The sequence below is a fragment of the Prionailurus bengalensis genome, chromosome A2 (assembly GCF_016509475.1).
Source record: "Prionailurus bengalensis isolate Pbe53 chromosome A2, Fcat_Pben_1.1_paternal_pri, whole genome shotgun sequence".
Lineage (NCBI taxonomy): Eukaryota > Metazoa > Chordata > Mammalia > Carnivora > Felidae > Prionailurus > Prionailurus bengalensis.
In genome coordinates this window covers 25105511-25132706 of record NC_057348.1, presented here as the reverse complement: position 1 = coordinate 25132706, position 27196 = coordinate 25105511, and the positions used below count along the sequence as shown (strand labels likewise).

The window sequence follows — 27196 nt, the reverse complement described above, 5'->3', positions numbered from 1 at the left end:
CCCCACCCCCACCCCAATGACAATAAAAAATGTATTCAGACATTGCCAAATGTCACCGGGGAGACAAAATTGCCCCCAGGTGAGAATCACCGCTGTAATGAACTAGAGGTGAGGAATGTACCTATCTGTGGTATATCAGGGCAAGACAAATATTCATTCCCTTTTAAAAAAACATAAAGTCTTGATTATTTTTGCATTATAGCTGGTAATCCACAGGATTAGCTCTATCTTGGGAGAAATAAAAAGATTGTATCACTTAACCGGTTTTTCAAACTTGTTTCACAAAATGAGATCTTTAAGTGAATGCAAGAATGAAGTCTTCCAGCTTTAGAATATCCAGGGATATATTTTCATAAATCTAGCCTGGAGCCAATGGACACAACCCCAGGCAGGCAGAGAGTAATAATACTGATATGATTTTGGATATTATCAGTGTTTTGTTGGTGCCATTTTTACCCGTCTGGCAGGAAACCACAGTCCTGATCTCTCAGAATTCACTGCCAGAACTTTTTCAGGCTTTTGACTCCCCTCTCTCATCAAGACTGAAGCGGCAGAGAGGAGAGGGAGCTCAGTCATTAGCTGGGAATGTTGCCCAAATGGAAGGGGGGAAGGGGGAGGTGTTGGTACACATGTGTATCCAACATGTACCTACACGACTGTGTGAGATCAGCAGGGGTGGGAGAGATAGTTCCAGATGCCAAGGAGCAGATGGAGGTGCGTGTGTTCGAAGGCTGGGCTGTAGAGGATTGGCTGCTGTCACCTGAGCTCCTTCTGCAAATGCACACCTTGCTGCAGAGGTTATAGTTGAAAGGCATGTTTTAAAGTCAACCATACTCCTTGAGCAGATGTGTATTACACACCTCCCTGGCACAGAGGTTCAGGAATAGGAAGAGAAGAAAGAGGAGAAATGTAGCTGATTGAGCACCTGCTCTGTAATGAACACTCTTTCATATTTGATGAATGAATGAATGAATGAATGAGACTTTAAGGAGAAAAAGAACCCACTAACTCTGATGTTAAGTGTAATGGTAACAGGACAAGGCATCGTCCCATTGGCTGAGAAGGTCTCCACAACCACTAACTTCTGAAGTTTTAGCCTCAAGCTGGCCTGTTGTGCTCACCGCCACAGCAGTGAGATTTGAGGAGTTGATTGATGGTCTCCCAGCCATGCCTGGCTGTCTGCTCTTCTGAAAGGAGCTAATAACCAGTGGTGGGCTTGTGTGTGGAGGCCCACCACTCCACCGGCAGCACAAACAAGCCCCACTCGGCCCAGGCGAGAATGCAGGCCCCACTCTTGGCACTGTTCCTGGAAACGAAGAACAGGCTTCTTTATTCCAGTCTCCAGGCTTCTGGCTAGCAAGGAACACTGCCCGGCTGTGAAGCGTTTTATAGGATTATAACGGGTTGTGCTAAAGGCGAGTTCTGAAAAGCACTTTGTGCCACTGCTTTGAGTGAAGCTGACTGTTAGGGCAGTGTTGTTCCTAAGCCCATAAACACACACACACACACACACACACACACACACACACACACACAGGCAGGCAGGATAGGGAATGCCGGGCTCCTGGGGCCCACTCAGCTGGGCAGCACTGCAGAGTTGGCCCGGCTTCCCTCAGTTCTGACACCAGCCTCAGGAGTGTGCTTAGGAACCATTCTGTAGAGCAGCCTGCTTTCTGACAAAGTCTTTGGTCACAGACACCTCTGTTTGGAATCCTAGGCAGAATACCCAAACCCCAAAGCTGCTAATGTTGGAGCAGTACACCACACACGAGGGAGGTTCTGAAGTCAGGGCACAAGGTGGACATTGCATGGAGTCAAAAATACCCTTGAAAAAATTTTAAATGTCTCAAGGACCACATACATACATGGCTTGTGTATACCCCAAATTGCCAGCTTCAGTTTACAGACCTTATTGTACCCAAAATATATGTCTTTAAACACCAGAGCCCTATTTATGGTGGTGAGACATTCATGCTTTGAGAAGCTTAGAAGCATCTGACAAGCCAAGGGAACTCCAGGTCCCCATCTTTCCTTTCACTCTCATTTGGGGGCTTATGCTTTTTTTTTTTTCAGCACTATGTAAATGATTACTGGCCATTAGCAATCTCTTTCTATCTCTATCTCTCTCTCTCTGCCTAACATATCTGGCAGAAAACACAGAAGTTTGCTACACATATGTTCTGTGGCCATGTATATTAATTGATTTTTATTGTTCCAAATCTTTTGAGGAGGGGCAAAAAAAATGTTATGAGAGAGAGTGGATATAGCAGCCTTCCTATCAACCAGTATGACTATTCTTTGCTCTATGATAGTTGTACTTAAACTTGAGGTTAAAGTACCCACTTTTCCATGGGGTTTATGTACTGCTACACTGGGCTTAGGGTATGCCAGACTCCCTGCCCAGCCCTGAGGATCCCGCAGTGAATGGACCAGTCGAAGTTTGCTAAGGTCACTCTTTCTCACCAAGTGCTGGAGGTGCACTTCCCAACTAGAGGATAAGGCCCAGCGAACTTGTCAAAGCTCGTCCTCAAAGGGGCTGTTGCTGGCCAGATCATCCTGTTGAGATGGTGGGCCTGAGGGGCCAGAGGAGCAGGAAGAAGACAGGAATGAGGAGCAGCTGCATGTGCTTCAGCTCATATCCTCAGCAGCCAGGGTAGCCCTGAGTGAGGCATGTCACTGCCTCTCCTGGCCCTCCTTTGGCTGCAGAATTAATCAGGGGCTGTGTTAGTTGGGTGCCTTTGGAGATGACATTCCCTTCACGCCCCCACTAAGCTTGGTCAGGCTCACAGGGAGCACTTACATAAGCTCCCCAATCAGCAGAGCCCGGGTTAAGAAATGAAGTTGTGTTCGGGAATACAGGTAGAAAAACTCAGTGGTCCATGGGCATCTTTCTCACTGCAAACCTCGTCTTCGATCACCTCCTTCCCGCTGCTTGAGTATGTATATTTGAAGGGAAAAAAAAAATCCAGGTGTTTTCTCCAATCTCAGCCGGAACCCACTAATTCAGGAGTCTCCTTTACACATGTGGCAACAACGGGGCTAGCAAAACTGGCCAGACTCTCTCTTTTCTGAAGGCAGTTTGTCCACACTAGCTGGACAGGAAAGTAGGTGAATTTAGTGCCAGGGTGTGTGGGTTTGGTACCTGGGATGAAAGATCTATGTATCATGAGGTTTCCTGCCTGGAAAGTGGAAACGGGATTCTGGCCTTAGCTGGAAGCAGAGAACACTGTAACAAGGTCTAGATATTTCCATTCCCATTACCTCCTGTACACCTAAGAAGTCAAAACAAAAGACATCAGCTCCCTAGACCAACACCTGCAGTGGTCATGACTTTGATGGGGGCCAGGGCGTGGGATTTCAACAGTGCAGTCTACAAAATAACTTTTGAGACAGTGATCATTTTAATATTAAAAAATTAATTTCCCAAGTAACACATAAATATATTTTTCTTGTAAAAAATTTAAGAACATTAGCTATAAATTTAAAGTCTCTTTTACAGCCTTTAATTCCAGGTATATACCTGGCATGGATTGCCTCCCCTAGCCCCAAGGGGACTTGTAAGTTTGCTGTGCATCCTTCTGGATGGTTTTCAATAGTATTTACCTACATTTTGCTATAGAAAATACATGGTATTATGTAGATGTGTTTTCAACACAAATGGTATTAATATTGGGCTTACTCTGCAATTGTTCTTTAACTGAATGTGATACATACACTGGAGATCTCTCCATGCCACAACCCTGGACCCATCTTGTTTTTGACTGCTGCTGAGTGGGGTTTTATAGGGAGGAGAATTTATTCAAGCATTCCCTGTTGATGGATATTACAGTGGTTCCAGTTTGGGGGTTTTGCTTGTTTGCTTTTTACTGTTCCAGACTGGGCTGCAGCAAATGATCTTAGAATTGCCTATTGAACATTTACAATGTAGTTCTCCAGTAAGGCATGGTATAGCCAACCGGGTCCTGCTGCAGAGCTTCATCTTGAACAGACCGTCAGACTGCCCTTGTGAGTGGCTGACAGCCACTAATCAGCCTCTTCATATTTAAAAATGGGTACAGAGGAAGGCGCCCAAGGGAAGTCTCTGGAAGTGGTGGAAATACATTTCCTGATTGTGGAAGTGGTTACGTGAGTGTTTACATCTGTCAACACTCAACTGACTATATAACTTAAAGTGGGCACATATTACTGTTTATAGACTATACACTCCAGTGACGTTCAGATGTTCATTAAAAAAAAAAAAACCCACACAACTGTGGGGGGTGGAGACTGGCTGGGAATAAGGCAAGACGGAATACTACCTCTTCTTAATATGGGCTTTTAAAATGCTGGCTTTTCCTTCCACCGGGTCTCCTCTCTACTCGCCGCCTCTTCCACTCCCGGAGTGAGGGGTAGTCGTTGCACGGGTGGCCTCGGGCCTCCGCCTCGCGGAAGAAAAAGACCCTCGGTAGAATCGTCCCTCTCCTCGCTGGGGCGTTTCCGCGGGGCGGTACCTGGGCGTTCCAAGGACGCGCGGGGGCGGGGCCGAGGCGGGGCCCGCCCCGCCCCAGGTGGGTGGGCCCGCACTAGGCTCCGCCCCCTTTCAGCCGGAGAGCTGAGTCGGTCCCACCCGGCAAGAAGCCGGCTGTCAGTCTCCGTGCCGCCACTGCCGCTGGGCACCGTGGAGCTGGGGTCCCCTTTCGCCTGGGAGTTTTGTAGTCGCCTCGGGTCAGCGGTGACATCCCAAAGAGCAGGCCCGGCAGCCACCATGGTGGCCAAGGATTACCCCTTCTACCTCACGGTCAAGAGGGCGAACTGCAGCCTGGAGGTACCCCCAGCCAGCAGTCCGGTCAAGGACGCCGAGGTAGGGTCTCCACCTGGACCTCTCTGGGTCCATCTGTCAGTCCTTCTGTCTGTCTCCATCTCTCAGTCCCTCGGCTCCCTCTCTGTATCAGTCTCTCTCTGCCTGCATCTTTCATTCGGTGTGTTCCTCTTTCTTTCTCTCCCTCTGCTTCTGCGAATCCCTCTCCCTCTCCCCATTTCTCACACTCACTGTCTCCCTCCATGTCTCACTCTCTGTCTCTGCCTCCTTTTTGCCCTTTCTCTGTGGATCATCATGAGCCTCCTCCCCTATCCCTGTCCCCTTTCCTCTTGGCCAGGGAGCAGCTAGCTGCCTCCTCACCCTTGCCTCTCGCATCCTGCAGGGCTCTCAGACTGTCAGTCTTCTGTCTAGACCCAACAGAGGGACTTTCTCTTACTGTATCCTTAGGCCCAGATGTCAGTCAAGAGCTACCTTTCAAGCTTGGGCTTCCTCTTGCCTGGGTTGGGAAGCAAGAGAAGGCCTTTGGGGGCCGTCTCACCTGTCAGGCTTGACCTCACAGTTGTTTGGCAGCAAAGACAGGACCTGGCACCTCTGCTTGTCATCTGTGGCCATTGGGGTCATTCAGCTGGAAGTCTGGGGGCTAAATGAGTAGTCTGAGTGTCTTGTACGTGGAGCCCGAAAATGAATTAAACTCCTTGAGGGCAGTGGAAAGCTGTCTTGGAACACTAGAAACAATTATCTTTCTGAAAGGGAACTTTCCAGTGCCTTAAGGGTGATGTGAAGGAGTCCTCCTGGCTTGTATTTAGTCTTGCCATTTACTTCTGTGTGTTATATCTCTGGCAAAGAGCTCAAAAGGCTGGGTTCAACTGGAAGAGAAAGCATCCTTCTTTGTCTTTAAGGTTCTTAGGGAATATAGTTGCTTCCATTAGACCACAGCTTTGCTGTGGCTGAGCTATAGTGGAACCCACGGGACCCAGCTCATCACTGCTGCTCATGTGTGTATCTGAGAGATCATCACGGTGCCCAACCACGACTGGCGAAAGTCTGGAGACAGATGTGCATCCGACCTTGTCGCAGCATTCTTAAGGGTTCTCTACCTACCCACCACCCTTGGGTCTACTTAGCTGTGTGCACTTGGCTCACTGAATTATGTATGTTTGGGAGGACAGCATCAAAGATTCATTGCCTCTAACAAGAGCTGCTCCAAGCTGACAAGACTCCAAACAGTCTTCAGTTGTAATCAGCTTTCTGTAAGCTGAGCACAACTAACTTCTCACCCCCACCCCCACCCCACACTCCAGCTCAGTTGTATATTTTCACAAAGAGTTTTTGTTCCTAGTAGCTGTGGAAGTGTGATGGCCTTAATGGTGTTTGAATTTTTATGTAAATTTTGACAAGATAGCACCAGCGTACAGTTCAGGTTGTTCAGGCTTGGAATAGATATAATGATTTTTCCATAGGAACTTCATAATTTAATGAATATAAGAGCAGTGAAGCTAGTGCCCCCTCAAACTCCTTTTCAAGGACGCAAATCATAACCAAGTTTAATAAGTTGAAATGGATCAAAGGAAAGAATAGTGAGAATAGCTCTGGACCCTAACCAGTCCCTTCTTGCCATCCCTTAGTCCTATGTTTTCTGAGCAGTTTGGCAAAAAGCTTAGGTAAAACTCATCTGCTTGACCTTTTCATATACTTAGAATATAAATATATCTGTATGTCACAAATGTGAGGAAAGACTTGTATCACCAAATGTCAAATATTAGTTTTCTTCATGGTAGCCAGATACAGATTTTAAAATGTGACTTATTTTCCTTTTTGGGGGATATCCTGGTATGGCAGTAAGGATGGGAGAGGGACAATTTTGAAAATGGTAAATATTTTTCAGGTATCACCATTGAGGAGTGTGTGTGCGTGTGTGTGTGTGTGTGTGTGTGTGTGTGTGTGTGTGTGGTTTAAATCAGAAATATCATGTATGCTGTATACATCCTGAAGCAGAAGGGTCCAGTGATGTGCACCTCCTAGCTTCATTTCCTGATAATGGTGATAGGCAAAGTTGGAAAAAGAAACCGAAGTGAATTTAGGTGGTAGTTTTCTGGTTTCATTATCCGTGCAAAAGATAAGTCAACCCTTGTAGGCCTTACTTCTCCATAAGCAATTAACTAAAATATATTTTCTGCCAGCAGGTGTCGTCAGTATTTGTAAGTGTTTGAAGAACAGCATACCCTGGTATGCCTGTTGGAAAACATGATTATACACATGTTTATAAGCTAAGCATTGACTGTTAATTCCTATGAAAGTACTTTTTTAAGATTGATAATTTTTTTCCAAAAATAAGGTGGTTATAAAGAGAAAAACTGACTTATCCAAAGTGCTTTTTGACCTTCAAAGGAAACAAAGCACCTGTGCCCTTTGGACATATAATGGCCATTCCTTTGGAATTTGCTGTGGGGAGGAGCACTGCATGGGCAAGTGCCTTCTAGCATGGCTCCTGAGGTTGCAGCAGGCGTGCTGGGGAAAGCCACTCAAGGAAAGCCTTGCGGGGAAGGGCCTGGTGTGCAGTGGTGTGCATCTGATACCATACACTTGAGTTGAAAATCTGCAACAATAAACATTCTCTTAAATTTAAATCATAACAAAATTTCTACTTGAGATTTAAATGCTTTGTAATTTTTAAAATTTTGGCGATGGTTTCCAGTGAAAGGAAAAAGGTGATATATTTTTAAATTTAATTTTCTTTAAATATTTTCTTAAAAATATTTATTTTAAACATGAAAAGTATTATGCACGGATTATGATATTAATACAATACTGCTTCTTAATCTGGTATTTCTTTATGGCATGGATATGTGAGTTGGGTTGCAAGTGTTTAATTTTAATACCCATAACCAGCTAGATCTTCCTGCTCTAATTGTTAACTGTGAAATCCAAGGACCTTAGTCCATTTTAGTCCATGGCTCTAGACTTTCCCAGAAAAGCATCGTTAAGCTTGCTCCTTCTGATCACTGATGTAGTTTCATTCAGTTTATCTGTTTTCTTATTTGTTGGGCGCTTATTCCCATGCCAAGAGGGACTGGTCCTTCCAGGCATGTTAGGTCCTCTGAACACCTGACCAAGTCACAAGAAGAAAAACGGTTAGCTCTTAATGAATTACACTGATTGTACGTTTAAAGGCACCATTTCCATATGGTGAAGTTTGAGTTTAAAGAAAGAAGGCTCTGGGGCACCCGGGTGGCTCAGTCGGTTGAGCGTCGGACTTCGGCTCAGGTCACAATCTCGCAGTTCGTGAGTTTGAGCCCCTCATCGGGCTCTGTGCTGACAGCTCAGAGCCTGGAGCCTGCTTCAGATTCTGCCTCTCTCTCTGCCCCTTCCCCGCTCATACTCTGTCTCTCAAAAATGAGTAAACGTTGGGGCGCCTGGGTGGCGCAGTCGGTTAAGCCTCTGACTTCAGCCAGGTCACGATCTCGCGGTCCGTGAGTTCGAGCCCCGCGTCAGGCTCTGGGCTGATGGCTCAGAGCCTGGAGCCTGTTTCCGATTCTGTGTCTCCCTCTCTCTCTGCCCCTCCCCCGTTCATGCTCTGTCTCTCTCTGTCCCAAAAAAATAAATAAACGTTGAAAAAAAAAATTTTTTTTTTAAAAATGAGTAAACGTTAAAAAATAATTTTTAAAGAAAGAAGGCTCTGGGGCACCCAGGTGGCTCAGTCAGTTAAGTGTCCAACTTCAGCTCAGGTCATGATCTTGTGGTTCGTGAATTCAAGCCCCGCATCGGGTTCTGTGCTGACACAGCTTGGAGCCTGGAGTCTGCTTCAAATTCTGTGTCTCCCTCTCTCTGCCCCTCCCCTGCTCGTGCTCTGTTTCTTTCTCTCTCTCTCAAAAATAAACAAACATTAAAAATATAAAGAAACGTGGCTCAAATGAATGGATATGTTGGCTAAGGATGCTAGAGCCTGGTGAGAAGGTTTTAAGAGTTTGGGGTCAATCTCATTTTTAATGATAATACAAAGAGATGTTTCTGTTATTTTCTTTCTAAGAATATATCTGAAAATTTGATGGACAGCTCACTTTGAGTTTTAAGATGCACTATTTCAGATGTTGGTCAGGATTAGGCCAGATTTAGTTAGCAGAATTTGTAATCATTGCCTTTCTCTCAAAAGTATATGATCTGATTTTGATTCAGCCAGTATATTTGTGTGACTCTTGGAATGACGTGTATCTAGAAATGACAGAGCTCTATTCCTCTCCTAAGTACCACATCTAGTGTCTCACTTGAGACCTAAGCCATGTTGTAGGGTTAACATAAAGTACATATTTTTTCCCTCACTTTATGAATAAAGACACTGAGGGGAGGTGACTTACAGAAAGCCATGAAGAAAATCGGCAGCTAAACTGAGAGCCAATGCCAGGTTTCCTGATGGATTTAGTCCAGCATTTCATACAGTGTACCTTGTGTCATCTAAGGGTGTTTACCTCTGTGAAGAAAGAGGGAGGGGAATGAATACTTAACAGACATATAAAATGCTTTAAAATATTTTCTTTTAAGTATATAATCACGAGTGCTTTATGGAACTGAGGTGAACCCTATGCCCCTGCCATAATTTATGCCCCAGTCAGTCCACATGTGGACTTGAAAATTGTATGCACCTGGGGCTCAACTCCTTGCATGCCAGCTGGAGAGCTAAAGAAGTCAAATGGTTTCCAGTAATGTATACATTTCTTGGAATCTGTATCGTGTAGTGTTGAACTGATAGTATATATAACCAACTGCATGGAAATAGTTCTGAGGAGTTATTGCAGTTAGAATCCTGGTAGTTCTTCAAGTGACTAAACAAGTAGACTCCATGAATCATGTGACTTCAGATCTTGCTGGGAGGGGAGTAACATGGAGTTACCAGGGGTAAAGGCCATTGCTTGCTGGTAGCATCTGCTTATGGTCATCCAGCCATGATTCTGAGGCTTGTTCAGATGCGTCTTGGCTTCCAGGATAGGATGTACATGAACTAGGAATAGATATATTGGAGAAAAGCATATTCACTTTACACATGTACACTTGAGTATGTTCAGGGTATCAACTCTAGACTGAGTCCTAATGCCATCACCTGCTAGTGGTATCACCGTGGACAAGCTACTCTGCCTCCCTAAGCCCTGTTTTCCTCAGTGTTAAAATGGGGTTGATGATAATTCCACCTTCTAGGACCATAGTGAGGGTCAATGAGATGATTCACGTATAGCACTTAGCCCAGTGCTTCGTGTATAGTAAATGTCCAATAAATAGCATCATCATCATTGAGACTTCTGCACCTTGAAAAGATTCCTCAAACATTTTTAATTAATGATCGCCATCCTAATTTTCTGAGTGTTGTGTTACAGATAGCAGGGCCTCATTGTAGGTCTTCTCTTTATCCCCACAACACTCCTATAAGGTTGGTGTACTGGTCCCTTTTGGGAGAAGAAACTGAGACCCGGAGCTGGGTAGTAGCCTTTCCAGGATGGCTAAGCTACTAAGTGGAAGAGCCAAGATTCACACCCCAGTCTGGCCCCGAAGCTGTACTTTCCCAACCACGTCACGTTGCGTCCAAATGACTAAATCACTGGTCTCTTCACCACATAACACATGAAGGATGAACCTGCTTGCTGGAGCAAATAGCTTCACAGTCAAAAGCCTACTTTTTCTGGGTGTCTGGATAGAAGACCCCACCATCACTCAGTGCTTCTGGCAGCTCACTTCGTAGAATGGCTACAACCCAAAGGAGCGGGAATTTGCAAGCCTCCATTTGGGGAGGGTTTGGGTAACTTCCGTTCTGTGTTTCTCAACACCCAGGAGCTGGTCTTTGGCAGAATTCCGCATGCTCAGCTCTGTGGAGGTGACACTGTTAGTTCTGCAATTAGTCATTTTGCTTATCTGCGTTAACCACCAGCCTTCCACCTAAACCAAATAACTGGAAGGCCCTGACTGCCATCTGGATACTTGCAAATTGTGTCATTTTCTCAAGACACTCTGAAACTGCCTATAAAATCCTGGACTGTTGCCACTGTTTTCATAACAACTGAATGAAAATAAATTACTGACCATATCCTAATTTTTGCAAAGCCCGGTGCACATGTAATTGTTATTAATGGCATGCGTATATCTAGAAGAGCTACTTCATTTGTGATGTATGCATGCAATTGCCTTCCATAATTTGTCAGCATTGGTAATGTGTACAGGTCACACACAAAATGAGGAAATTGCTGTAACTGCATTCCCATGTATTTTCATCTTGGCTCATGGACTGTCAAGAATGAAGGCCAGTGGTTTCTAATGCCTTTCATTTTTAATGAATTGACACTGTTTATTAGCTTAAAAGAGGCTATGTTCCACGTTAATCAAGAAAGGCATCTGAACCTTCATCTGGCTGGGAAAGGAGGGTTCTTTTTATGTCTAGAAACACTTGTGTCTAGACCTTCTGTGTTTGAGCCATTGTATTCTTCTGTGAGAAGGCAGCCCCGATTATTACTAAACTTCAGTTAATTGGAGCAGAACCAGAAACCTTAGCGGTAAAGTCACTGGACTTTTTTTTTTCCTCCTCTGGCTCTTAAGATGAAGAGGTAAGGAGTAGCAAAACAGGCTCTCTTTTTTTCCGGGGATTTATGAAACACAAACAAAACTAGCCTTCAGGAAATGACCCAGGGTCATTGCATTCGAGAACCTTAGAGTGGGAAAGGCCTGTTGAGAACATGGAGCCCAGTGCTGGGGCCATTCAGTCTCTGCTTAAACATCTCCAGAGACAGAGAGCTCATTACCTTCTGAGCCTGTACACTCCATCTTTGTTCAGTGTGGATCATGAAAAAATCCCGTCTTAATTATAACATTGCTTTCTGCAACTGAATAATATACAGGAATATTTTCTCATGTGTTATCTCCTTAAATATTTGTTCTCTCTCCCCATCTACTCCCACTCTGCGCACACACATGCATATGTATGCATGTATACATACACACACACACACACACACACACACACACACACACACATAAACACACTCTTCCCCCCAGGTGCTTGTTTCTCTTGGCTAGACATCCTGGTTCCTGTAACTTTTCCAAATGGGACTTACTGTCCAATCTCTTTCTCTTCCTTGCTTGTTTCTACCGGACATCCTCAGGGTGCCTGGAAATCTTGAGTATTGATCAGCCCAGAGACATACTATATAGTGCTATATCAACAAACAAGATTTCTGTTATGTTTAATGTGCTTCCTTAGACAAGAGAAGTAGACTAATACATTGAAAAAGACTTTTGAAATAGAGATGACAGACTGAAGATTAATGTCTTTGTCATATAAGTAATTTATACAAATGTAAAAGAACCCTCCAAGATGTCCTTTGATAAATGAACAAAAAGACACTAATAATTCATGCACAAGGAACTGTGAAAGTAAACATTATTTAAAATGTTCACTCTAGGGGCGCCTGGGTGGCGCAGTCGGTTAAGCGTCCGACTTCAGCCAGGTCACGATCTCGCGGTCCGTGAGTTCAAGCCCCGCGTCGGGCTCTGGGCTGATGGCTCAGAGCCTGGAGCCTGTTTCTGATTCTGTGTCTCCCTCTCTCTCTGCCCCTCCCCCGTTCATGCTCTGTCTCTCTCTGTCCCAAAAATAAATAAAAACGTTGAAAAAAAAATTTTAATAAATAAATAAATAAATAAAATGTTCACTCTAATAGAAATTATAGAAGTGCAAAAGGCAAGTACAATAATAAGGTGCTGTTTCATACCTAATTGATGTCACAAATATTTTAAAGACATGATAGAACCCAGTCCTGGGGATGTTGCAAGGAATAACACACTTCTTTGGGGTAATGAGGGGACTTGTCAGTATATATTAACACACAAAAAAAGGTACTTGGGTGGCTCAGTTGGCTAAGCGTCTGACTTTTTCAGTTCAGGTCATGATCTCAGCTTATGGGTTTGAGCCCCACATTGGAGACCGCTTGAGATTCTCTCTCAATCTCCCTCTCTGTCCCTCCCCAGCATGTGTGCTCTCTTTGTCTCTCTCTCTCAAAATAAATAAACTTTAAAAAACAACAAAAAGAAAAGAAAAGAAAAGAAAAGAAAAGAAAGAAAAGAAAAGAAAATGTTTAAATCTCTGGACCCAGTATTCCAGCTCTTAGGGAGGAAAATACTATTCAAAGCTGTTCATAATGATATTATTTGCAATAATTGTCATGTTATATGCTTGTGCATTTTATAGGTTTCAAAGCATTTTTATAGTCTTTTCCTCACCGGAGTATAATTATCCCCGTTTTAAAGATGAGGATCCCAAGAATCGGAGAGATTCAATAATTTTCCTAAGATCACACAGCTGGTCATGGCAGAACTGAAGCTTGAAGTCGGCTGTCTGACTTCAGTTTAGCATCCTTCCCTACTTGTTTCTAACAGAAAAGCCAATGAACCGACCTATAATGACCGAATGGCTCCATGTACCATGGCCTCTGGCACAGGGATCGATGGCATTTGAGCCATTACACACAAGCTAACAGAAATACCTTAATGTTCTTGTAAAACATAAAAAGGAAAAAGCGTGAGCATAATGACACACATGATGTAACCAATTTAAATGTGTACATATGTGCATGAGATGTAGAGAAGTCGGGGAAGGGAGGTTCAGTCGGCACACCCTCTCCCTCCCTCTCTCATTGCGCTTACTAAATTCACAGCAGTGCTGCCCTGTGTTCAGATAGCAGTCAGGGGTTTTCACTTGCACTGTCTCCTTTGAACCTTGCACTGGCTGAGGGAGATGAGCAAGGCAAGGACTGTGCTTTTTGTTTGTCAACTGAAGAAACAAGAGATTCAGAGAGATGAGGAGGCAGGTCCAAAATATTGTCGCCTCCTTGTCCAGCCTTGACCTGTTGGCACACTGCAGTGTTGGCTTAACCCAGTCATGTTCCTGAATGAGGTTGGTGGTAAGCAGCACTATTTGGGGGGTTTTCAAAGTGAAGTCCATTAAAGAACACTGCATGCGGTGACCTCACCTGGGAGCCAGTGGGCTGGTGGACCCATCCCTTGGCCTGCACTCCAGATTCAAGTGCAAAGCCTACTTTATATTTAAAATTTTTTTAATGTTTATTTATTTTTGAGAGAGACAGAGACAGAATGCAAGTGGGTTAGGGGCAGAGAGAGAGGGAGACACAGAATCTGAAGCAGGCTCCAGGTTCCGAGCTGTCAGCACAGAGCCCAACGCAGGGCTCGAACTCACGAGCCGTGAGATCATGACCTGAGCCGAAGTCAGACGCTCAACCTACTGAGACACCCAGGCACCCCAAGCTTACTTTATATTTAATGTGAGATTGCTGTGAAACAAGAAGCCCACAAAAAATGGCTAAACAGAAACTTCTGTACGTGTAGAGGACATCCCTTAAAAAGATGTCTGCCTGAGCTCTGCAGATCTAATGTTTGCAGCAGAGGTGCTAATTAAATGGTAAGGAGAAATAAAGCACTTCCCCCGAGGGGACGGTTTCCGTAGATACCAAGAGAAGTTGGCAACCTGAATGAAATAAAACTAAGAGCCTGTGTCAGGACCTTGGAAAATATATAAAAAATGTTTAGCAGGTGCCACCATTGTCAGATTTGGAAGTCTGGAATCTTCCTGGAGGAAGAAGCCACAGAAGGGAAGAGGGAAGCAGCCAGTGGGTGGAAAGAGATAGATCTACAGGCCTGACGGCCCAAAGGGGGACAAGTGATAGAAGCCTTCTCTCTGTGTGCTTTCTGGCTCCAACACAAGGTCAGTGCTAGAGTCCCTCTCAAGTGTGTTATCTTACATTGAAATGCTAACATTTCATAATCCCTAAGTGACGCAGGCATGTCAAGAACGACCCCAGGCAAATACAGAGAAGATAATTAAAGGTCACTGGTGAAGACTATTCTTGTGTTTGACTTTGCACGGGTGGGGAGGGGTGCCGGTGGCTCGTTAGTATCCTGTTAGGTTTTTGGTCTTGTTCGTTCTCACACACCTTCAACCATCCCCCTTGCTGGTTGGTGGTTGCCTTGGGTGCTTCTGGGTGTGGTCTTGCAGAAGGGGTCTGAAACCATGGTGAAGAAGGAAACAGACTATTTACAAAAGGCAAAAAAGTTGATGGTGACTTAAGTGTTGGCCACAGGCGCATGGTGCAAAGCCATCTCCTTCCGCCTCAGCTGTTTGATAGTGGCTTAAATTGGACGGTTTTGAAAGACAGCACATCCGAAAAGAGGACTTGTTTTCTCTTGTCAGTTTCTGAATGCTATGTGCCCGGGCTCTAAGGACTGAGGAGAGTGAACTTTGCTCTGGCTCAGCATCAAGGAATGGGGACTTGCTTTGAAGGACTCCTAAATGCTTAAATCTGAATTTCTTTCACAGCATTTATTTCTAAGCTGGTTCTTACAAGAGCCTCCCTACTAGCTGGAGACAGGACACAAGTAGAGGCTCAGAGAAGACCTCAGAGTCTTTGTTTCTGGAATGAGAAGACTGGCTTAGATATTTTTTTCCCAGAAGGTGGGTTTCCTACCATTTGTGGTCGCCCAAATGATACAGGAACAAGGGGATACAGAGACGAGACACAAAATAATAATTTTGACTCATTTTCTCTTTTTCAGTTCTCTTCTTATTCTTCTGATCCTTCTGATCATGCTGCAGAGAAAGTCTTAGTTTAGAGTTAGTGTGTCTTTAACACCTTTCTATCACTTGTTAATTCCTCCTTTTAACAAAGCTCAAGCCTCAATCTTAGAAGCTTCAGGCAAGCAACAGTATCTAACAAGAATTTAACAATTGGGTTCATTTTTTAAAGTTAGTTTCTATTTATGGCAGGCGCAGTGATAGCATTTATTTTTATAATATGTTTACTTAAGTAAAAAATACGTAATTTAAGGAAACATTACATATGTAGTAGTTCACGCGGTATATACATTGGCTAAAAAATCGTCACAGTGGTACCAAGAGTTTGGAAATAGTGCATTCAGTGTGTTCTGAGAGCCCTTCTGCAGCAATAGGTTCCTGAGCTTGAGTATAGCTGCTTATAGACTAAATCTTAAATTTAGACTTTGAGCATAGGACCCAGATTTCAGATATTAAGATTTTTAAACAGATAAAGATGGGCTTTAATGTGTCATAGAAAATTATCCTGGACTAGATGTTAGCAAATTAAAAACAAAAATTGGATTTCTATCCTAAGAACACAAATCTTTTTTTTTCTTTTCAAAGCTTCAAAGTCCCAAAGTTCCAGCTGAAATCATTTAACCCATGTTCTTCCTTTTCCCCCTCACCCTCAGGGAAGGATTGGGCAAGATTGTATTTTATGTTGGGGCAGCCATAGAGGCTAGTGGTTAGGAACTTCGATTTGAGGGGTGGACTGAGCCAGGCTTGAATCTCAAGTTGGCCACTTATGAGCCAGGAGGTCTTGGACAGTGACTCATCCTCTGAGCCTCAGTTTCCTCCTCTGTAAGTGAGAATTTCCAAGGGTACTGTGAAGATTAAATGAACACACAGAGGGCTTCCACAGAGCAAATGGTCCACAACAGCAGCATCTATTTTCAGTGTGCATCAGTTGAGTGGAAGCTGTGGCTGGTCATCCCTATCAAGGGGTCTGCTGGAAGGTCACTCTTTCCTTCGTAGGAAATACCCACCCAAGTTCCCAGGGATTTGAGTTGGCACTGGCCATTATTTTTTAAAAAAACAAAAGATGTTCCAAGCACACTGGCAAGATTCACGTTCATTCCTGCCAGGCAGGATGAAAAAAAAAATCTAGTATGGTTTACTGATGTTCCCAGAATGGCTTTCAAGCAGGGAGTGGGGTGTGAGCTCAGGGTAGAGAGGCACCCCAGTCATGGGAGATGAGGAATGTGTCATCCCTCCTAAAGGCTGGCTCCCACCTGACATGCATCATCTGGGAATCTTAACCAAGCTCCAACCGCAGAGACAGACCCGGGGCAGGTGAGGAGGATTAGGTTGCTTTGGGAGTCCTTCCTGCCCTATTCATTAGCAGGGCACTTTAATTATAAATAGATCCTTTGTTATAAACGTGGGGAAATTCCATAGCATGATGGATACAACTTGGTGAAGAGCCGAACAACTAAAAATGACCCCTATTGCTCTTGGATAGTCAGTAAATATTTATTGAGACCAGACTCTACTCAATAATTTCTCCTGAGTGTAAAAGAGAAAGGCATGCTTTCTGTCCTCAAGGAACGTGTACTTGAGTTTGACTGAGTCATTCCGAACCCTGACATACAGACAAGTGACTGTCAATCGGCAGATAGAGGGATGGGGAAGCAGGCAATCTCACAGACTGGGAGGGGGGCAGTACTAGGAGGTGGTCCTCCAGTGAGCCCTCTGATGCTGGATGCTCACAACACCATTCCCCAGGTGGGTCTTCACAGAGGGCAGTGCCCACTAGGGGCACATGAGCAGGGCACCTGTGTACCTGGCTGGGCCTCTAAGATGCTGGGGGGAAGCCAAGAGGGGCTCCTGATTCCAGAGGGACAGGGCTCGGATGTTGAATGAACAGCTTCAAGTTTTCCATTTCCTGCCTCAGTCTCCATTGTCCTGCCTCTACCATGTTTATTTTGGTCAGGGTTCCCCCAGGGCTTAGGGAGTGAGCAATGCTGGGGTTAAGAATGCAGATCTTACTGAGGAGCAGCCTTGGGCTCAGTCCTGGCTCTGCCACTGACTGTGTACGCTGGCTGTGTGACTTTAGGAAAGGTTCTTAACCCCTCTGAGCCTCAGTTGCCTGCTTTGCAAAATGAGTTTGCTAATAGTCCTAACTTAAGAGAAGTCAAGGAAACCATGCATAGAAAGCACTTTGTCACAGCCTGGCACGAAGCCACCATCAGTATTGTTGCTGTTACGATATAAGAAGAAGTTGTATTTTCCGGGAAGCCAGTGTAGGGGGTGGCAGGGAAACCATTCAAGTCAGATTTGAATTTGAATTTCAGCTCTGCCAATTAATTAATTACTGAGCATGACTTAGGGCAAGTCACTTTGCTTCTCTGAACACCTGCTTCCTTTCTAAAAAAATGAGGTGATGGAGTTGTTGTCTGATACAGATGAGTGTGTGTGTACCGGCACCTGGAACAGAGGGACTCCACGGTTCTTGGTGTCTCCTCCTCCCCACTTAGGGGTTCCCCATTGTCTCCATTTGACAGTCAGAAGAGAGGAGTCACACCTGGGTCAGGTATGGGATGACTTCTCTGTTTCTAGAAAATTGCTAGAATCTGTGTAGGTAGGGAACCTCGCAGGATGCAATTTCCTAACAATTCTGGAGGCTTTGCTGCCCCTGACATCATTCTGTGCAGCCCTGCTTTGTAAATTCAGGAGCAACCCCAGAGCCTGACCCCAAATGGTGGGGCAGGAGGAGCAGGAGCGCCTGGCCAGTGAAGGAGACTTTCCCTCGATCCCTGAGGGTACTTAGGGAAACTTTTCCAGGGAACTCTTGCCAGGTTAGGCCCCATGTGGTCCTTCCAAAGGAGCCCTCCCATCTCTAGATGGCTTGAGCTGAAAGACTCATGGGAACTTCGCCCCTTTCTACCACAATAAATAACATTTTTCTTTTACCACAAAACTGTCTTTGTCTTCTCTGGAAACTTTCATTTGCATCCCTTACCACTGAATCTCCTGCATTTTTTTACAAAACCAAACAGATCACAGGTTTGTACCTACTTCTCTTTTAAGTCGACTGCCATTGTCTATTCATTTTCTCTCTTGCGACTTTGTGATTGAAATGAGCTTCAAGTGAGGTGGGGAGCTGAGCGGGTCTCCGAGCCTCTGCCTCCTCTGTCCTGTGTGTGACACACTCTTTTTCAAATTTGCAGCCTTCTGAATTTTAATAGGCTGTAGATAATGATACATCTGGTAGCATATTAATTGCTCAGACTTAGAAATAACACGTAATCACTATGTTTCAAGGCTGCAAATGAACAGCACTGAGAGCCAGTGTTTGTTATGAGCTTTGGGGAAAATGCATTGTTTGTGGGCATTTTTAAATTCCTGTCATTAAAAATGTGCAACAGAATGAAGACTGTCTCAAATAAAGTTAGTTTTGTGTTCTGTGTGTGTGCGCACATGTGCATGTGCATGCATGCGTGTGCATGTGTGCATGCACACACAGACACACAAACACACATCTCCCAAGGGATAACATTTTGAAGCTATTCATCTGCCCAGTTGGAGTGTGTGGGGGCAACAGAAAGGCCATATGAATCCATTATCGATCACCTACCTCACAGCTTCCTGAACAGCATGCTCTGTACCTCATTTTTCTACATACCGTTGCTCAGTGGGTGGTAAGATGTCGCTGAAAGCTGAAAACAGGAAAGCTTAAAATTTTTTTATTTTATTCCCAATTCAGTCAGCCCCTTGTGGCTGTGCCACTGGTAGTTTTTTTCCATTTTGAATAATCAGATTTCAGTGTATTCTGTTCTCAGTTGAGAGTAGACTGTTCTAAAACCCCCAAGTGCAACCTTCCCTGGTTCTAACAGGAGGCATGTGCTGCTGAGGATGAACGTGAACCCAGTGATTTGAAGGGATAAATTGTGCTAGAAGGGACAGCTGGGGGTTACCAGGGAGTGTGGCAAATGTATTCTCTGTTTCTCTCTAGAGGCCACATTTCTGCAAGTCTCGTCTGCTCAGATATCGTTCTTGTCAAAAACAGAAGCTGACTGGGCCCCAAGAGAGGGGGTCCGTGTTCTCATCCTGCACACCCCGTGCCCTTGGTCAGATGTCCCTGTAGGTTTTACCCAGCAGGTATATCCCTGGTCCCAGCCTAGTCTTTAGTCAGATGGCAGACCTGGTTGTCAGCTTTGCTTGCCTGAGACATACTTGATCATCCCAGATTTGGCTGGAACAATCTGTCCTTCCTTTGGGACATCAAGATTAAGATCTGAGCATCCTTTTTTTTTTTTTATTTCTGTACTTCTTTTTCCATTTCTGGGAAGTAAAGATAGTTCTGAGCTTCAAAGGATAAGAGGTGGATGGGAGGACGTGCCAGTGGGTCTATATGGTTCTTTCTGGAAGCCAAAGGTAACATGTTATCTTGGGAAGAAATTCCACCTTGCTCACCTGACATGGGTTGAATGCTCAGAGTTTCTGTCAATGCCTAATCCCACATAGTAGTGGGATCTGGCAAGATTGGAGCACAGCTCTTCTAGCCCGTAATTTAGCAATGTTGGGTAAGAAGGAGGGTTTTGGTGTAGACCTCAAGACCCACCTGGATTCCCTTCCCCAACTCACTCAGGTTCTTATCTTGGGATTTCATGGCTATTTTCCTCTCATCCTACATAGCCTTGGATCTTGCCAAACCACTCCCAGTTTTGCTCTATCCAGCCAGAGTTTGACTAAACAGATGATAAAGCTGCAGGAAGAAAGGGAGGTCAGGAATGTGGAATCAAAATATGTGGTCTCATAGCAGCCTGAGGTGTAGTGGCAGGAACATGTCATTAGTGAGATTGTGGTGTGGCAGGTAACACGGAGCTCCAGCTTCATCCTTGGGAGGCCCAGGGTAAAATCTAGTGCTGCAGGGATGGATGAAGGCAGGAGAGCAGGCTGGGGAAGGGACCACACCTCTCCTTGGGCATCAGAAGTAAGGGCAATAATAATCTGATATTTACGGGGAGCAACTTATGGGGCAGGCTTGTACCAAGCACATTACCTCCATGATCTCATATCATCTTCCCAAAAACCCTGTGAGGGGGCAGGAGACTCACCGAATCACCCCCCCCCCCAACTACACAGAGAAGGAGACTAAGCCCGTGGAGGTAACATTGTTGATCTGAGGTAATAGGACATTGTGCTCTGGCCAGAAAGGTTGGCTTATATTATATCCTTAGATCCTTTGCAAAGAATCAACACATTCTTTGGGCCAGAGTGATAAGAACTTTGTGACTTGCTGCAGAGTCTGCAGCTTATTCCTAAACTCTGGGGAAGCCTCTGCAAATATCCTTAAAGTATTCTTGAAGCCTGTACACAGCAGCTCCCAAACCCTGAAGCAGGGTTGAAATCCCCAGTGGCATTCTTTTCCACCTCCCCTCTAACTCAGCCCAAGGGGAAGCCAGGGAATCCCTTTCATAGAGATCAACAAACGCAGAATTTGTATCCCACCCAAGGGTTTCCAGAAAGTCAGTAGGAAATGACTGAATGTGAAACCCCAGAATCACAGAGGCCTTCCTCTGGGCCCTGTGGCTGTGATTAGGCCACCACTGCCACTTCCAGGTGCCTTGTTGACATTCTGCAACCAGGGATGTGTGCTTTGACCCCATTTTCTAGACCTATGGATGGGCGGGCATGATGGGCACATCACTTCTGTGGCATTCTTGCCAAAAATGCATAACCTGAATCTAACCATGAGAAAATACCTTCTGGGCCCAAAGCTGGCCTTCCCTTAAGGGCCACAGAGGCGTGACTCTGTTGGCAGCCCTTATCCTTTTTCAGGAGGCCAAACTCTTGAAGTGCTTCAGCCTTGAGCATCTGGCCTGGTCTGCCTCAAGAAAGTAAAAGTTTTGCTTGACGTTCGGAAGGCAGATGTGGAATCAGGGACCGCAGAGAGAGCTAAATATTTGGCTTCCTCTTTCTCTGAAGGTCCATAGTGCCATGTCTGGGCATGACCAAAATGAGTTTCAGGCGATGGGTTGGCGTTTGCTAAAAGGAACTTAACTGGGGTGTGGGTGTGCATTTCTCCTCTGCCCAAGGTTAATAGTAACATCCTGTGTAAGAGAATTTGAATGTGGTCTTCTACTAAACTCCAATATTTTAGGGCTATTTATTAGATGTGTTTAATCTTGGGCCAATTTAACCAGTAGCAGACTAATAAAATAACAAATTTGGGCTTGCTGCCAGGACAAATGTTGACTTACCCTTACTTATAATGTTGACTGAAACGAATATCTTTGAAAGTAATTGAGGAGTGAAACGTTTGCCAAAAATACAGTGTCTGAAACAGTGGTTCTGTTTTATTTTACTGGCACTGCTAAGAGATTACGTTCGTAACCTAGGCTGCCGCCCGCTTCAGCTCTCAGAGTCCCATATTTTACTGAATTATTGCCCAAGGTTCATTTCTTTTTTTTTATCCCATCACCGTCATTCAGCAAAAATGAATTTCCCCGAGGCAGACAAGCAGGGCCAGTTATTCTCCAATGCAGGGGCACAGATTCAATGGTAACCAGAAGAGTAAAGATAATGTAAAGATAATAAGTTGCTTGAGGTCTGCCCTCAGAAACAAAATGGTTTGCCCTGAACATTAGCCCTCTCAGAGTTTGTAGTAAAATTAATTGCTTCTGCTGGCTGAAATCCATCTCCCTCACCCCACACCACCCCTTCCCTTGGTCATTTTAGTTTATGCGCACATTAGGGAACTACAGCATTTTGCCAGCATGTGTTGTAGACTTGAAGGAAGCAGGGAGGCCTAGAGGAAACGAAGCCGGGCTGACCACAGAAGTTATCATAAAGTGTGATTTCTTTCTATGCTCATTTTTTATTTGCTTTTTATGGGAGACTGTGTTTGGAGGAGGGATGGAGCAGGCTTTCAGAGGCTCATGCCAGCATTGTTTCAGCTTAGTCACATGGCCTCCTGATGCCTCCCCCTTCATCAAGGCTTCCCAAAAGCAACCACCTCACAGGCAGACTTTGGCCAGATGCCGTAGGTGCTAACTGGCGTGGGCAGAGAAGACTTGATGTTCAGAGAATAAATAGAATCTCTCCAAGTTTTGTGTGTTCAGTTTTATGGCCCCGAGAGCTGATGGTTTAATTTGTGGATTTGCATAGACCATCTTGTGACATCTCCATCATCTGCTGGTTAGCGTTTCCATGAGAGGAGGCTGGAGAAATTGTTGGAATCACAACATAGCAAATCCAATACCCTGTCTGCAGCTTGGCCATGAGACCCAACTAACTCAGAGTGGTCTGGTTTATTTATCCAGACTTTCCTGACTCTTCCTTAGCAAGCAAAAATACAAAAACAAAAATAAAAATAAGTGAACAAAACCCACACAACTTTTTTTTTTTTTGAAAGAAATTGAGATGTTTTTCTTAAAGCATCTGATATGGAGAAAGTTGGGCCATTTCATCAAAGAGGAAATCAGATTTCCCTTGGATGCACAGGGCAGGGCAACAAGACTGCAGGAGAGAATAAGCACAGGGTGTGGCCCCCATCTTTGAGATTAGCTGAGACAAAGTATCAAGGACCCCTTCAGGGCGCTGTTCCTGGTGGTTTGTCAAAGTCCACAAAGTCTGTAGCCCTTTTGTTGAAACCACTGATAAAAATCTCTAAAGGAAAATTGTAGTTCTGAGTGTGAAGACCTTTTGCTCACCTTGTGGGTTAGAAAACCAATAATTTTGAAATGCATTTGGCCTAATCAATGAAGCCAGGTTTCCGTTGGAATTTGGGCCTCATTATTTGCCTTTCAACTTCTGGTAACAGATGACACCAGGTCAATTAGCTCTGTGCCAGGGAAAAGAGCAGAGAAAAAAAAATTAATGGAAATTTTGGAGTTGAAACCATTATTTCATTATTGTCTTTTTCTATTTCAAAAAAAAACAAAAAAACCAAAAAAACAAAGATGAAGAGTCAGTTGCAAACTCCAAACAAGCTCCCTTTCTTGTTCCTATAGCCCTGCTCAAACAGCTCTATGAAGGCCTCCTCGTTGCTGCCTCCGCGCCCTGCATGGCCCTGTGGTCCACTGTGCCCTGCCTGTTAATCACCTGCCCCTCTCTTTGCCCGCCCCAGCCAACATTGACTCTCTTGGGTACTTTGCCTGGATCAGCCTTCTGGTTCTCCCTGTTGAGCCAGCAAACATTTACCCCCCCCCCCCCTGCCAACCCCACTAGGGGTGACACATGTACACTTCAGTGAGGCCAATTTTGCAAATGCTGGGTAAACAGTCACAGAGTTAGATTTAAAAGGGTGTGTGTAGTCACAATGTATCTCTTCCAACTTATGTATTAATTACAAAGGGAATAGTAACTTTACTGGGAGAAATCCCACAGACAACACCTGTATTAGTTTCCTAGGGCATCTGCAACAAAGTGCCACTAGCTGGGTGGTTTAGAACAACAAAATTATTTCTCACTGTTCTGGAGACCAGAAGCCTGAAATCAAGGTATTGGCAGGGCCATGCTCCCTCTGAAACCTGCAGGGGAATCCTTTCTTGCCTCTTCCTAGCTTCTGGTATTTGCTGTCAGTCCTTAGTGTGCTTTGGCTTATAGGTACATCACTCTAGTTGCCGCCTCCATCGTTACATTGCCTTCTCCTTTTATGTCTTTAAATTTCCCTTCTAGAAGGACACCAGTGATTGGATTTAGGACATACTCTAATCTAGTATGAAGTCATCCTAACTGATTATATCTGCAAAGTTCCTATTTCCAAATAAGGTCACCTTCACAGGTTTGGGGAGTAGAACCTCCACATATTTTTTAGGGGTATACAGTTCAAGCCATGACACCACCTTAGCCAAATGGTCAAGGTTACCATCACCAGCAATAAGATGTTACCCTGATATGATGTACCAAAAAGGACACATCACTTCTGATGTGTTCTTGCCAAAAATGCATAATCTTAATTTAATCGTGAGAAAACATCAGACAGATCTAAACTGAGAGATATTTAGCAAAATAATCGACCAGTACTCTTCAAAAGTGTCAATGTAATGAAAGACAGACCAAGGAAATGTCACAGATTAGAGGAAACTGTAGATATATGACAGTGAAGTATAAATGTGAGATTCTGGATTGGATCCTGAAACAGAAAAATGGCATTAGTGGGAAGGCTGATGAAATTCTAGTAAATCCTTTAATAGTTTAGTTAATATTATTGTAGCAGTGTTAATATCTTAGATTTGATATATGTGCCATGGTTATGTAAGATGTTAACTTCAGGTAAGGGGGTTACAGAGTACATGGAACATTCTGTACTATTCTTGCAACTCTTCTATAAATCTACAATTATTTCAAGATCAGTTTATTTAAAAAAGAGAATACATACACTGGGTGATTAGATAAATTCACCTGTTCTTAGTGGCAAGGGGGAAGGGAAGGAGAAATAATCTAGTAAAAACATACCAATTTGTGAGTTCGATTTTAGGCTGTGTTCATGGAAAGCTTGCTTTTCACAAGGCACTGTGCTTTGCACTCATTATCATTGTCTTTTGGAATAGTGTAGCTATTGGAATATTGTAGCTTTTTGGAATAGTGTAGCTGAGGTGTGTGGTCTGAGATAGGATCCACATCTTGCCTCTGCCACCTGAGATAGGTGACTTGTGTAAGTACTTATGCTCATGGAACCTCAGCTTACTCATCTATAAAATGAGAATAATGGTATTAGTTCTCTCACTGGATGTTCTGAAGATGCCATGAGCAAATCCATGTAAACCTGACACATATTATAAGCTCTTACAGAATTAAATGATAGCTCTTACCCACAATTCTCACTACTGCATTATAGGAGAATTCTTTCCTTATTCTTCAGTTGAAGAAACTGTGGGTAGGTAACTTGCTCAAGGTCACGCAGCTAGAATGTATGATAGCCAGACATAGATAGATGGATGGATAGATAGATAGATAGATAGATAGATAGATAGATAGATAGATTTTTTAATGTGGTTCATTTTCAATCATTTAGTTAGAAAAACATTATCTAGAAGGAGAACCTGCAGGAATATCTTGTCTTTGAGGGACAAGGTACAACGCAGGCTGTCTGGTCCCCCAAAGGGGAGGAGTGGAGCCACCTGAAGGAAAGCTAGGACTTGGAGGGGGCACAGGCAAGAGTAAAAGAATTGGCCAGCAAGTCAGTGAGAAACCCTGAAAGGGTGGGGAGGCCTTGGCAATAGGAGGTGTCAAAATAAGTGAGAACACCATAATATTTGTGGTGGCTTAGAAGTTTTGAAGGGTGAGAATCTTGGGCATAAACCATAAGACAGCATGAGCCAGCCTTTGGTCCTAAGGATGGGGGTGGTAAAGTCAAGCAGTCAGGTAGTCATGGGTTTACATTTATTTGGCTGGAGAGAGGCAGAGTAGGAGGGAGGATCTAACAAGGATGGGAGGTCTTTGCCTTCTTAGTAGAAGATGGTGCTGTTGTAGAAATGGAGAGAAAAATATACATTGGGAGGCAGAATTGGGAAAAGGAAAGCATACTCACAGATTAAAATAAATCCAACAGAACAGAGGTCTCCCCTCCCTGGGCAGTCCAACCTTGAATGGCTCCTATTTTCTCTGTATGTTTCTACATCTGATTTGAACTCTACCAGACTGTTTTATGTCATGGAGTCTGGCGATTGGCAGCCTGTTGATAGCTTTCTTAATGAGAGCAAATAAAACACCAGTCAGTAGCATAAAGCAGACTTCAGGGAGTCTGGTGGCTGGGTCGGTGCCTCTCCATCAGTTTGCTCATCTTTAAGTTCGAATGTTTCAAGGTAGCTCTCTCAGCCTTTGATTTCCCAGCTACATGGACCCTTCCCTATTATGGCCTATGTTAGTTGAAAATTACTGAAATTCAGTAGTGGGATTTTTTTTCTCATTTTACCAAGTTTCTTCTAATTATGTTCAATTTTAGATAATGTCTTAGCATCTGACTCTTTCAGTATCCTTTGTCACTAGGCCCTCACTAACGTCTGAAGTACAGATCTTTGATGGCATCTGTCTGCTCACTGATACATTTGTAAAATGGTTCTCTGTCCATTAAAATAAGCCTTTGTATCATCTAGCATTTTTACTGCGTACCACAGGCAGGACTGCATACTGCGTCCCCCGTGCCCAGCCCCCAGCTTTGACAATTACCAACCTGTGATCAGCTTTGTTTCCTACACATCCCCACTCTCTATCCCTGTGTTACTGTGAAACAGATCCCAGGCATCCTATCATTTTATTTGTCCCTTATTTGTAACCATCAATGGTCAGGGAAAGTTTGTGTCATGTATGGGCTGATTTATTTGGAAAGTTAAGACAATAAAATGTAGTGGGATAGGGTTTACTCACATAAAAGATAGGTCAGATATATCTCGTGCTTACCAGGGGAGGACCCTGCTTAGCTAGCTACAGAAAGAATAAGCAAATCAAGCCTGTGCCCTCTCCAGAGCTTGATGATTATCTAAGTGTGCCTTGGGAGGGTGCTGTACCTGGGAGTCCTTGGGCATGTTACAGTAGAAAAGCTGAGGCTGAGGACCACTGACCCAGGAGCCAGAAGTTGTGTTGAGCAGTGGTCTGCAAACTGTGGCCCACAAGCCAAATATAGCCTACTTCCTCTGGTCTTCCTTAGAAAAGAATGGCTTCTATTTTTAATGGTTGAAAAAAGCAAAAGAATAAAATTTTGTGACATGTAAAAACTGTATGGAATTCAAATTTTAATCTCTAAATAAAGGTTTAAAGGAACATAGTCACATTCATTTATTTACATACTGTTTAAGACTGATGGCAGAGATGAG

The 27196-nt window shown here is 44.1% G+C and overlaps 1 protein-coding gene across 3 annotated transcripts in view; it reads left to right on the top strand.

Annotated features, from left to right (window-relative positions):
- ARHGEF3 (Rho guanine nucleotide exchange factor 3) overlaps positions 1–27196 on the top strand; it is a 305003-nt gene that overhangs the window by 229705 nt on the left and 48102 nt on the right. Inside the window, exon 1 of one of the 3 annotated variants that reach the window (XM_043587704.1) lies at positions 4594–4840. The exons of the other annotated variants lie outside the window; for them this stretch is intronic. Coding sequence (XP_043443639.1) covers positions 4745–4840 — 96 coding nt within the window. The 5' untranslated portion in view covers positions 4594–4744. Of the gene's footprint in view, positions 1–4593; positions 4841–27196 lie in introns of those variants that run through there. 3 annotated transcript variants of the gene reach the window in all.